The following is a 12,569-nucleotide window of genomic DNA, read 5'->3' as shown; positions in this document are numbered from 1 at the left end:
CTAAACCGATGACCTGTACAGTTCAGCTATTTTAAATGAATCAGACAGACCAGCACACTGACACAATAAAAATATATATTTTGTATCAGTGAGGTAATGTTTGCTTTCTAGAAAATATCCAGTCCTGAAAAACAGAGCTTTCCTTTGAAGCAACCCGACACAAGGCAGTTGTTGTACCTTAAAATAGTCTCCAAACCCATTGTCATGATACTGACTAATAAAGAGAATAATGTCTTTGACATTGTGTGATATTGTAACATTGCTGATCAAGTACTGTAGGACCCTTTTAGTGTGTTTTTGACTGACTGGGCACCATCTTAGCACAAAATGGCGTTGAATATTGACACCAAGGAACATAGATTCCATTGTGTTCTTTAAAGGTATATTATGCAGTTTCAGGTATTTTTGGCGACTGTAGAGCTCCCCCTAGAGTCGCAATATATTTATATTTTATATTTTACTCTGCCATTGTAAACAGCCTACTTCTTGTGGCTTGTTCAATGAAAATGCTTTTGTTGTGGAGGTGAAGGATTAACAGGCAAAAAGTATGTCCAAAGAGCTATATCTACCGACAAGGTAATGTTTCATGATTCTCGTGAGATGTCTTCGGGCCTCTATTCTTGAAGTTGCATGGCTGGTTCTCTAGTTAGCGACTCGCTACGGCTGTGCTGTGTGGCTATACTAATTGAACAATACCCCTATTATACGTTTGTTTACTATCAAATTGGCTTCGTGCATAGTGCATAGTGTACCTTTAATAGAACTGATTCCCTACGCCCCCCCCCCCCCCCCAAACGCACACACACACCCCTATAGAAGCATCAGTTTCTGCCTGTTCACCTTTGACGACTCCTAGTTTCACCACACCCATCAGCCAACTGCAATGGTTCTACCAGAGAGGGTTCAAGCGGAGCTAGTAATCAAGGATCTTTGGTTCTACTATGGACAAGTAGCCATGGAGAAGACCAAACCAAGGACCATCAGAGGACCAATCAGAGGGTCAACAAAGGGGCAATGGTTCCATGATAGAAAAGTCCCCATGGATGTCTAACTACTATCTAAATACAGAGACTGACGCCTGGAAAACAATAAGACACGCCAACACAATATTTCAAAGTTTATTAAAGGAATCACCCGGTATGTTTGTGTATATTGATATGACAGGGTATGAAAATAGAAAACATCCCATGAAGAACAGTCATGCATTGTACATGTAAGGATTCCATACATGCACATAGACATACAAGCTGTACTACAACAAATACAATATGTGATGCCTCACACACACCATCCAGAATATAAAGGTATGGATTTCTGCTGCCTGTTTTATGGCAACAACATACAGTAAAGAGAAACTCAGAGAGGGCTGATGAGAGAGAGAGGGAGAGAGAGAAAACAGAAGAGAGAAAGAGACAGAGAGAGAAAACAGGAGAGAGAAAGAAAGAGCGAGAGTTGGAGAGAAAGAAAATGGGAGAGAGAAAGAAAGAAAGAAAGAAAGAGAAAACAGGAGAGAGAGAAAGAGAGAGAGAGAGGGCCTCAAACCCCCAACCAAAAACATCCAGAGCCAGAAATGATGAGAAAGGGCCATTAACAGAGTGTGTTTACTGTAAATAAAATCAAACAGCATGGCGGCTCATTTACACATAGAGAGAAAACATGATTTAGCTGTTGTTTCTTTATGAATCGTATACATTTAGACAAGGCATTGTACACACACACACTGGTCATTTGAAGAAAAAATGAAAGAGCAAAGATAATTGAACCTCCATAAAGTGCAAGATGAAGCGCAAGAAATTAACATTCAAACAAAATAGTGAACAAACTGATATGCAGTCCAACTGAAACACCAACAATAATTTAATTGATTATTTAATCGATTGGTAAAAATCAAGGTAAAATTGGTAAAAAATAAGACCACTAACTAAAATATGATCAAAAACATTGATTGAATTGCTGGTTGAGTGCATGGTGCATTAGTGGCGAATTTAGCTGCTAATTATGCTGCCTGGCTGCTATGGCGCATTAGCAGCTGATTTTCCTGATCGCTCCAGAGGTGGGACACTCCTGCTTCAGAGAGTAAAACTCCTATATATTATATATAAAACTCCCATATATCCCATATTTTGTTTCTACTATTCACTAGAAACGAACTGATTCTAATTAGCACTACTCCTCAGCCAGGTAGGTCAGCTAATTAATGAAATTGCCTGTGTTAGGTGCACAGGTAGAACCAACACATGGTAAGTCGTTTAATTTCTGAAGCCAGCGTTTTCCACCTCTAGTTTGAAGCCTGTAGCTCAGGTGTGCTCAGGTGTGAAGCACAGTGGCAGGAAGTGATGTGTCTGTAGCGGAATGGTGTGGGTGTGTGTCCGTTACATGTCAGGTAGACGACACGCTCATCCCAAAAGACCTCCTGACACAGAGGACACACCCCCTCCACCTGCAGGACTCCGCCCTCCACAATCCACCTGGGGATGGAGAGATGGTCGGTCAGCTTACCTGGCCTCAGGTGACCACAGGTGAGACACACACCATCTAAACTCTCCCACACAGACGCACACATACACACACACACACACAAATACACACACACACATACACTCACATAATCTTACACACACACACACACAGACACTCACAAAAACACACATACACACACACACACTCCCACCTCGCTGTGTGTCGTACTCACCTAGAGCGGGAGTCACACTGTCCCTCACAGGTGGGCAGCTGCACGGAGGCGAAGCAGAAGTCGACCGTCAGGTTCACCCAGGCGAGTCTCAGGCCACAGGTGTGGTTACCTGGGGGACAAGAGATGGAGTGGAGTCTCCTGAGGTGCCATTCCAAATGTAACCAATAGGAGGAGTCATAGCACAATCAGCAGCTGTCTGCCTGGAAAAGATCCCATTGACGTCTGCCTCTGAATCTCCCATTTTATGACTTCCAGGGGCGTAACCAGTAGTGAAACTAAACTTAAATTGGGGCATTAAACTCTTACCCAATTGTTTTAGAAATGCAGCACACACATTTCTTGTAAACAAAGGTTTTAAATGCAGCTGTTTACTTAATGCCAAAGAAAGGTTCGTCTGAGAGTTATAACGCAAGCAGCGGTGGTAGCATAGTGGATAAGGAGCTGGGCTAGCATGCAGAGGGTAGAATAGTGGATATGGAGCTGGGCTAGCATGCAGAAAGTAGCATAGTGGATAAGGAGCTGGGCTAGCTTGCAGAGGGTAGAATAGTGGATAAGGAGCTGGGCTAGCATGCAGAAGGTAGCATAGTAGATAGTGGATAAGGAGCTGGGCTAGCATGCAGAAGGTAGCGTAGTGGATAAGGAGCTGGGCTAGCATCCAGAAGGTAGCGTAGTGGATAAGGAGCTGGGCTAGCATGCAGAAGGTAGCATAGTGGATAAGGAGCTGGGCTAGCATGCAGAAGGTAGCGTAGTGGATAAGGAGCTGGGCTAGCATGCAGAAGGTAGCATAGTGGATAAGGAGCTGGGCTAGCATGCAGAGCATAGTGGATAAGGTGCTGGGCTAGTATGCAGACGGTAGCATAGTGGATAAGGAGCTGGGACAGCACGCAGATGCCAAAAAAGGTGGTGTGTGTCTGTGTGGGCAAAATACCCCTATTAAGGCTCCTATCGGGGTTTGTGTGTTGGCCTCTACTTACACAAATAACAGCAGTGGTGCTCATCCCAGATACGAAGCTCCTGCAGACACACACACACACATGAAAACAAAAACCTCTATAGACACAAACCTATGCAGCACATGCATCATAAAGAGGGATGATGTGAAGGAGGTTGCATATTATATATTATTTACATTTATACAGTGTGTGTGTGTTTGTGTGTGTGAGTGAGTGTGTTCAAGTGTGTGAGTGTGAGTGTGAATGTGTTTGTGTGTGTGTGTGTATGCAGAGTGCAATTTGTCGCGATTTGCCGCTCGTGCTGCTGACACAGTGGTTGCGTGATGACTGGTTAATTTGGCCTTGATCATGCAGGACATTTCAGAATGGCGACTGTGTAACCAATCATAAATGGCTAGTTTCAATGGAAAAGTTAGCTTGACAAATGAAAGAAAGCGAGAAGGATTCAGTGCAGCATATCGTCATATTTTAGAACCTTCAAAATCAGATAACTGATGTAACTGAGATGGAGGACAACTCCACGTAGAGTAGAACATATTGTCCGAAGCAACTTACATTAGGTGAGGAGATATTTGCTGAATGTCAAGTGTTACATATTAGAAATTGCTTCGCATCGCTTATTCAAATGGCTCTCTACCAAACTACCTGTAGTTTGCGGAGGACGAACGAGAAACCACTCATTTGATAAATCAGCCAGTAGGCCTAGTGGACAAATAATTTTCAGAACTAATCTGTACTGCAAAAACGAAAAGAGTCACAAACTTATTCAAAATCCCCCCCTCGATTTTTTTCACAAATCACACCCTGTGTGTATGTGTGTGTAACAACGCATTGTGTGCGTGTGTGTGTGTGTGTTACCTCTGGGCAGTTCTCCTGAGGACACACTTTCTTCTCCATAACGGTGCCGCTGCTGGTGCAGCTAAATGACACACACTTCTCTGAGGGGTCTGACCAGCGATCTCCAACCTGCACACACACACACACATTATTAATATCTGGCATACAGTACATGGACACACATACTGTACATAAGACTGTCATGCTGTGGACTCTTTTTGAACACACACACACACACACACACACACACACACACATACACAAACACACACACAACACACACACAGCACACACTTACCTCATAAGTGTGTCCTTTGTACGGACATGTCCTCTCCACTGTGAGGAGAGAGAAACACAGAACAACTCAGCCCAGACACATTCTAAATGCTAAATGCTAACAGTAGCACAAGCACTGAAACTGTCAGCACTTGTAGCCCACCTCTTAACTGAGGCAGCCAAACTCAAAGCACATACACTGTTCTACACTCAGGTTATAATTTTTCTAGCATACTTTTTGCAAAACTGTAAACTGTAAAAATGTACAGTTTGCTCCTGCTATGCTGCTTCTGTCCACTCTGACATCAGACGTTCAACACAATTAACACACAACCTAAAATAAGCACTCTAGCCAGAACGCCACATGTTGTTTGCAAGGTTCTAAGAGTGACAAAACATTTAAAACATGCAACAAAAGCTAATATTTCCTTCAAACAATTCAACTTGTGGTCAATTCAGAGTAAATTCTTGAATGCTGAAGTTTATAGAGCAGAGGTGAATTTCAGTGTGCGGTTCTAGAGCAGAGGTGAGTTGTAGTGTCAGGTTCTAGAGCAGAGGTGAGTTTCAGTGTGAGGTTCTAGAGCAGAGGTGAGTTGTAGTGTCAGGTTCTAGAGCAGAGGTGAGTTTCAGTGTGAGGTCCTAGAGCAGAGGTGAGTTGTAGTGTCATGTTCTAGAGCAGAGGTGAGTTGTAGTGTCAGGTTCTAGAGCAGAGGTGAGTTTCAGTGTGAGGTTCTAGAGCAGAGGTGAGTTGTAGTGTGAAGTTCTAGAGCAGAGGTGAGTTGTAGTGTGAAGTTCTAGAGCAGAGGTGAGTTTCAGTGTGAGGTTCTAGAGCAGAGGTGAGTTTCAGTGTTTTCTGTACCACAGGTCTGGACTCCACAGCAGCCTGTCACCAGCATGGAGTCTGGACTGCAGAGGGGGGCAGGGAGAGTGAGCCGGTCCTGGCACTCGGTGGTTCTGGTCCGGTTATCACAGGTACAGATCTTACAGCCGGACTCCCAGGTGTCACCAGGCTGGAGGAAGAGAGAGAGAGAGGAAGAGAGAGAGAGAGAGAGAGAGAGAGAGAGAGAGAGATTGACAATGATGCATCAAAATCTGCCATGACGTACATTATGCCTGCTTACAGTATGTCATTACATCTGCTTATGAAGGAGGAGTTGACTGAACAAATGCGATAATTAACTATGTTGTGTGTTAATTATAGAGGGAAACAAATGAATCACATGTGATGTGAGACACATCATCATCCAGTAAACAGCAGCCACAGTCTGCACCCCTGAGACTTACCTGCATTGGCTCCCCATACGGACCTTGACAGCCTGCGCAAAGACAGAGAAGAGAGAGAAGACCGCAGTTTACAATAGGCAAGGCAAGGCAAGGTTATTTATATAGCACGTTTCATAGACAGGGGTAATTCAAAAGTGCTTTACATAAACAAAAGCAAAGAATAGCAAATAATGGTAAAAAGAGCAATAGGCCCCTATTTTAGCGATCTGATACGCATGGTCACTAACGAATACCGTAGCTTAATTAAATTTACATTTAAATTTAAAATTGGTTTGTCCAGTCCACATTGGGAGTGGTTTTGTTATCAAACGTCGGGCAGATGCCACAACAAGGCATTCCTATGTTTCTTAATCAGTCATTGGAGTGTTTTGGGCGTAACATCATTTAAACCAATGAGAATTACATCTGTCATTCCCTTTAACAGCAACCAGCGCAACTTCAAACAGCACATCAGTATTTTGATAGTCAGCGACGCATTTGAAGGAATCTGTTTGCACGCGAGATTGTATGGAACAGGTATTCCACTAAACCATGCTTTACTAAAACCTGTTTAGCAGAGTATAGCCTACACGCATCTGCACTCGTCTATTATTTGAACTCATTGGCAAAGTGAAATTAACTTCACCGTGGTCTCGTAGTCAACGACAAAATAGTTATACACAGTTAATTACTTTTACTATTGACTGACAATGGATTACCATCGAGGGCATAGCCTGGAAAAAGCAACACTTACCCCAATAATGTTCGAATGACTGAATAAAAAACCTAAGGACATTTATCCTGCAGAGGAGTTGTTGCTTACATCTCGTGAAAGTACGTCTTCAGTTGTGCTCCATATGTGCCTTTCGCCTCTCACCTAATCACTTTCATCCGTCATTACCAATTTGCAAATGAAGGTAAATAACTACTCATTGTGAGATGTATTTAGTAATATCTTTATTCTAATTATGTTTCCCATTGTAATTGTGTAATTTGTAATGTTTTGCTTGGATGTGCGCCGGTGTGCATTTGTGGATAAGAGAGGTGCGTTGTGCACCTGCCCATATCACTGTTGATAATGCGCTCTTAAAATAACATGTAAACAACTCGCCATGGACTTCTAACCAGGTTTCTCTTGGTCAGTGGCGTAATGCGTTTTAGGCAGTGTACGAGAGCAATTTTCAGATAATGTGCTAGACCCCTCCTTAGGTCGTTACTGTAATTGCCACACCCCTTGGCGCATTGCTCAATAAAAGAGACGGGCATGGTGAAAAACTGGAGTGTACGATAGGAATAAACTTTGAGTCGTGATGATTATACGCTTTGCGCTGCTCTTTAGACTATCATGATAGAGCCCGTAGTTTAAAAAGTAAAGTACATAAATAGAATAATGATGATACGCAAAACTTACCAGTGCAGGTGTCCACACACACATCATTGTGCTCCCCGGATCGTAACTGGGACTCTGGGCAGAAGCAGCCGGACCTCATCTCTTCCAGGACACGACCAGACACACGCAGACTGGGGGACAGACACACACACACACACACACACACACACACACACAGAGACACACACACACACACATTACCCTGATGCTCCTAGGCCTGGTGTTTTGGAAGCATACTATTTTTCAGTGTACAGTTCTACAGTCTCTCTCTCATGTATCTCATTCCTTACATCATTCCCTTACCTTCCACTGCAGTGGTCATCCAGGTGGATACGGCACTCCTGGTACACCAACCCATCTGGACAGGACACGTCTGAAACAGGAGCAGGGTACACACACACACACACAGCTCAGGGATATGAATTACAGTAAGACCAGGAGCAGGGTACACAGCTAAGGGATTTGAATTAAGACCAGGGTACACAGCTCAGGGATATGAATTAAGACCAGAAGCAGGGTACACAGCTCAGGGATCTGAATTAAAACCAATTCATCAGTAATTATGTTCATGGTATTTGGAAATTAAGAACAGTCAATCTAAGTAATTATGTTCATGGTATTTGGAAAATAAGACCAGTCAATCTAAGTAATTATGTTCATGGTATTTTGAAATTAAGACCAGTCAATCTAATAATTGTGTGCATTAGCCCTACTTGCCCAGCTTGCCCTGACGAAGGCCATTTTGGCTGAAACATGTTGCCATGATTTTATTTGATAGCCAAACTCAATAAAGGCGTTTTACTTACAAATATCCTCTTGAGTGCCTCAGACTCACTACTAAATTTGAAATTGTGTGTATGTTTGTGGTATTTGGCAAACATGTTTGCCTAAAGCACACTCACAAGTTACACAATATTTAGAATGTATGATTATAATTTATTTATAATTTATAACTATCATTTTAAATGATAAGTTGCACCATTACTCCCTGGCCTAAACTTTGTTGCCATGAGGCCAATGGCTGATGTAAACTACAGTAAGTCACTTAGTACTGAGCCTTTGTAAGTGTTATAGCTCCCTCTAGTGGATTTATTTATTATTGCTTAGTCACATTTACATGACATTTATTCATTTGGCAGACACATTTATCCAAAGTGACTTACAGCAATAGAATAACATTTATGCTACAGATTTGTGTTTGTTGTATGTGCACTGATGTGTGTGTTTGTTTGTGCAGCTGTATGTGTGACTATGTGCTTGCATGTGTGTGTGTGTGTGTGTGTATTTGTATGTGCATCTGTATGTGTGACTATATGCATGCATGTGTGTGTGTTTGTGTGTTTGTGTGTGTGTGTGTATGTGTGTGTGTGTGTGTGGTGCGTGCGTGCGTGTGTGTAAGAGTCTTTGTGTCCATGTGCAGGTGTGTGCACATATGTGTGTGTGTGAGCGCTTACCACAGATGCCGTTGGTGAGGTGGAGCCACTCCACACAGAAGCCCTCCTTCTTGCACTCCTCAGCAGCCTGCGCCAGCACTGAGCAGGACATGTTCTGATACGTACAGGACACGTCAAACTGGCAGCTACGCTCCAGCTCTGCCAGATCCACAACCTCTCCACACGCTGCAAACACACTGGAGACACAGACACCATGCTGTGAGAGTTACACACACTTTTATACACACACACTAGGGTTGTGCCGATGGACGATATCAAACATTGTGATGCCACGCCCCCACACGCCAGTGACTAATTCCTGCTGTAACAGGCTAAAACATAAAAAAAACCTTTCCCTGGAAATGAAATTGAGCCTACTAAAAAGGCTGCCATCACGTATTAGTCTACCGTCTTGTAAAATAAAAGACTTATTAGTCTACCGTCTTATTCAAATAATTCCTGACTTTGACGTGAATGTGTAATTGTCTTTTTGTAGCCTACATGTCTTGCAGGCCTATAGCCTACATTGGACGTAAAATATGTAGCCTAATGTTTTAGCAGAAAATAGTCCTATTTAATTATTATTGTTAGGCTACGACTAGGACATTCTACCGCTCAAATATTTTTGTGAGGCTACAGCGAGCGCCAAATGCGTCCTTTTCCTCTGTGTTAAAATAAACCATTTCTTTCGTTAATTATAGAATCAGGTAGCCTATCCGTCTTTCACTGTAAGGCTTGTATTTCACGCATTTAGCAAAAGTCCCAGACAGCAGCGGAGTGGTAATCGGGATTCGTTATTTGTAAAAGTTTTTTTACTTCTCCCTCCGGTTCTCCGCTTCTCCAACCTGCACTGCGCGATCGCAGCCCTTTACTTTCACTTCCCGCCGCCCTCATAGTCAGCATAGACAGGGCGGGGGGTGCTGCATAGCGTACTACTGTAGATTTGAAATGAGTGGCCACGATAGTAGTCTTAAGTAGCTTTTTTGCTAGGCCCAGCGAAGGCTGGCAATGTGTAATATTCCGCTGGTTGGTGCACACGCAAGTGTTCAGATTGATTGTCTATCCGTCTTTCACGACGATTTTCTTGGAGCAGATCTTCCACACAACTTCGGTAGCCTGGTCAGTATCTTTCTTAGCTGGTCACTTTCCTCAGCCTATATAATATATTTTTTATGTAGAAAATTATAAATGTATTAGTGTTTACTACCTCCCCCCCCCCACGATATCATCGTCCATCACGATGTTTTACTGTACACATCGTCAAATGCCAATTTAGGGGACATCGCCCAACCCTAACACACACGCACACGCGCACATGCGCGCGCACACACACACACGCACACACTCACACACGCACACACACACACACACACACACACACACATATAGTTACACAGACACACACACATTCATACACACATGATTTTGAAGGTTGAATCGGTTTTCCCTTCATAGTACACAGGGCAAAATTCATCAGTCATACACTCAAATTTCCCCAATGTATTATGCATGGGCAACAAAATAATTAGGGTGGGTGGGACATGTCTAAACACATCTTGAACTATACGTTTGGTCAGTGTTTTCTTTCTTTCTTTTTTTTTTTAATTCCAATTTCGAGTCTGTCAGTCACAGTAAAAACCGGGGACATTTCCGGGGACTGCTCCAGCCGTGGACAGGTCACTGAAACCGGAGACGTCTGGTTACCCTAACACATATGCATGCACACAGACACACACACTCACACTAAACTACAATACACACGGCACCAATTTTAGCAGAAAAAAATCTATACATTTCTGTAGAAATAATGCACAGAGACACCCATGTAGAGTAGTCTGGGCTCTGGATCTTACGAGTGTTTGAGGATGTCACAGATGGGAGCAGGGGGACAGTCAGTAGTTGGTGTTGGTGTTGGTGCAGGGGGTAAGTCACAGGGCATGTTTCGTAGTGTGGAGGTGCAGTAGGGTTTACGGGGGTCAGGATGGATCCAGTCCGCTGCAGTCTTTGGACAGCACGTGTCCTTCTCTCTCACACCACCAGGGCGCACACAAGAGCTGCCTCCACACTCACCTGAATTTAACACACACACACACACACACACACACACACACACACACACACACACAGAGACACACACACACACACACACACACACACACACGCACACACACACACACACACACACACACACACAAATACACACAGATTTTTTTAGTTTACACAACTCAGACCCAAAAACTATACATTGAAGAAAAAATATAAAATTCTCATGCCACTTCTTTTCTCTGTGGGCTGTGGACAGTCATGTATTGCCCCAAAGTTACAGTAATTCCCACCCACAACCAGCAGTATCTATGCCCCCCACCCTCCCCAGTAGGCATCATGTGACTCGTCTCCATGGTGACTCACCACATTGTCCCTCTGTGTTGTTCAGGAAGTGCTCCATGGCCAGGCTGACGACCAGCGTGTTTGAGGGGGTCAGTGAGACGTGGGAGCGGATCTCCTCGATGTAGACAGACACCACGAGTCCCGTGGTCTCGAAGCGGATGCCATCCTCCTCGTAGGGGGGGCGCACAGCGACCTGGTTCAGGGTGGCCTGGGGGGTAGGGGCATGTCAGTCACACTGGGGGGTGGGGCCATGGAGGGCTTCAGTAAGAGTGTGTCAGTCACACTATGTGTCAGTCACACTCTATGATGTGTAAGTACAGCGGCACACAGTCTACTGTGTTTGTAATCTGTTTTAGTTTCAGACTACAGAATGTCACTGCTATTGCTTGATCAGTATTCAGTACATGTACAGCTATGCTATAATACAGGCTCATGAATATTTCAGATGTTGCTGTTTATATGATGTATTACTGTAGCATAGTGGCTAAGGAGCTGGGCTAGCATAGCCTAGAAATCTAGATGTACCCTAGCGGCAGCAAATGTAATTTGCAGCCAGGGTAGTCTACCAACTCTCCGTTGGCTTGCGAGCTGGAAAAATGTATTTCGATAAGGCCAATCACATCGTGTATAGAGTCGGTAGGCGGGCTTAACATAATGATGGCATAGCGACGGTTCCGCCTGAATTCCCTGCTACTTGAAAACAAAGAAGATGGATGCTGCTGCTGGCGAACAGCACAACATGAGTTAAGCTTTCTTTAAGTTGGCAAAGTTGGTGTCGCGAGTCAACCCAGACGTGATTCCTGAACCCGCTATTGTGAGTCAGTGTCGCTTTGGGTAAAAACATCTGGTAAAAACCAGTCACAATAATTTGACTTTTTACTTTAAAGGGGAACTATGCAGCTTTTTTTAGCTTAATTTACCTTAACTGAATAGCTTCGCAGTCATTGGAATGGTTATACTGTATGACATTTTCTGGGTTGAATGGTGGCTGTCTCACTTCCCCCTAGCGTCTATGAGCTGTGAGGAGTGTCTTAAAATATTTAATCTGAAGCTGTAGGGGAGCTCTGCAGAGAAAACTGCGAGCAAAAAGCGAGAAAACAGCGAAGAAATTGCCAAAACTGCATAGGGTCCCTTTAAATAGGTGATCGGTAATCTCCTTTTATTCTAGGCTGCCTTTTTCACAACTGGCTAGGGGCAGTAGATGGAAATTAGCCCGTACGGCTATCTCTGGGTTGATTAGAGTACTTTTGTCTGCTGATTAAATGACCACTGGGCCTATAAAATAAACACGTCAATTGATGTGATGTGATGTGCTTTTGTGCTGTGTTGTGTTGTGT

At 43.6% G+C, this 12,569-nt stretch overlaps 1 protein-coding gene across 1 annotated transcript in view; it reads right to left on the bottom strand.

Moving 5' to 3' along the window:
- Positions 1–1,104: 1,104 nt before the first annotated feature.
- Positions 1,105–12,569, bottom strand: part of LOC121697485 (mucin-2-like) — a 77,615-nt gene continuing 66,150 nt past the window's right edge. The window contains exons 32-43 of the mRNA XM_042079021.1: positions 11,254–11,440; positions 10,698–10,914; positions 8,866–9,041; positions 7,715–7,784; positions 7,433–7,542; positions 6,043–6,074; positions 5,618–5,768; positions 4,781–4,818; positions 4,504–4,611; positions 3,667–3,706; positions 2,693–2,801; positions 1,105–2,468 (exon numbers count right to left, since the gene is read on the bottom strand). Of these exons, the coding sequence (XP_041934955.1) occupies positions 2,279–2,468; positions 2,693–2,801; positions 3,667–3,706; positions 4,504–4,611; positions 4,781–4,818; positions 5,618–5,768; positions 6,043–6,074; positions 7,433–7,542; positions 7,715–7,784; positions 8,866–9,041; positions 10,698–10,914; positions 11,254–11,440 (1,428 nt within the window). The 3' untranslated portion in view covers positions 1,105–2,278. The remainder of the gene's footprint in view (positions 2,469–2,692; positions 2,802–3,666; positions 3,707–4,503; positions 4,612–4,780; positions 4,819–5,617; positions 5,769–6,042; positions 6,075–7,432; positions 7,543–7,714; positions 7,785–8,865; positions 9,042–10,697; positions 10,915–11,253; positions 11,441–12,569) is intronic.

This window comes from Alosa sapidissima, chromosome 22, assembly GCF_018492685.1.
Source record: "Alosa sapidissima isolate fAloSap1 chromosome 22, fAloSap1.pri, whole genome shotgun sequence".
Taxonomy (NCBI): Eukaryota; Metazoa; Chordata; class Actinopteri; order Clupeiformes; family Clupeidae; genus Alosa; species Alosa sapidissima.
The sequence above is the reverse complement of the archived record's forward strand: the minus strand, read 5'-3'. Positions and strand labels throughout refer to the sequence as shown.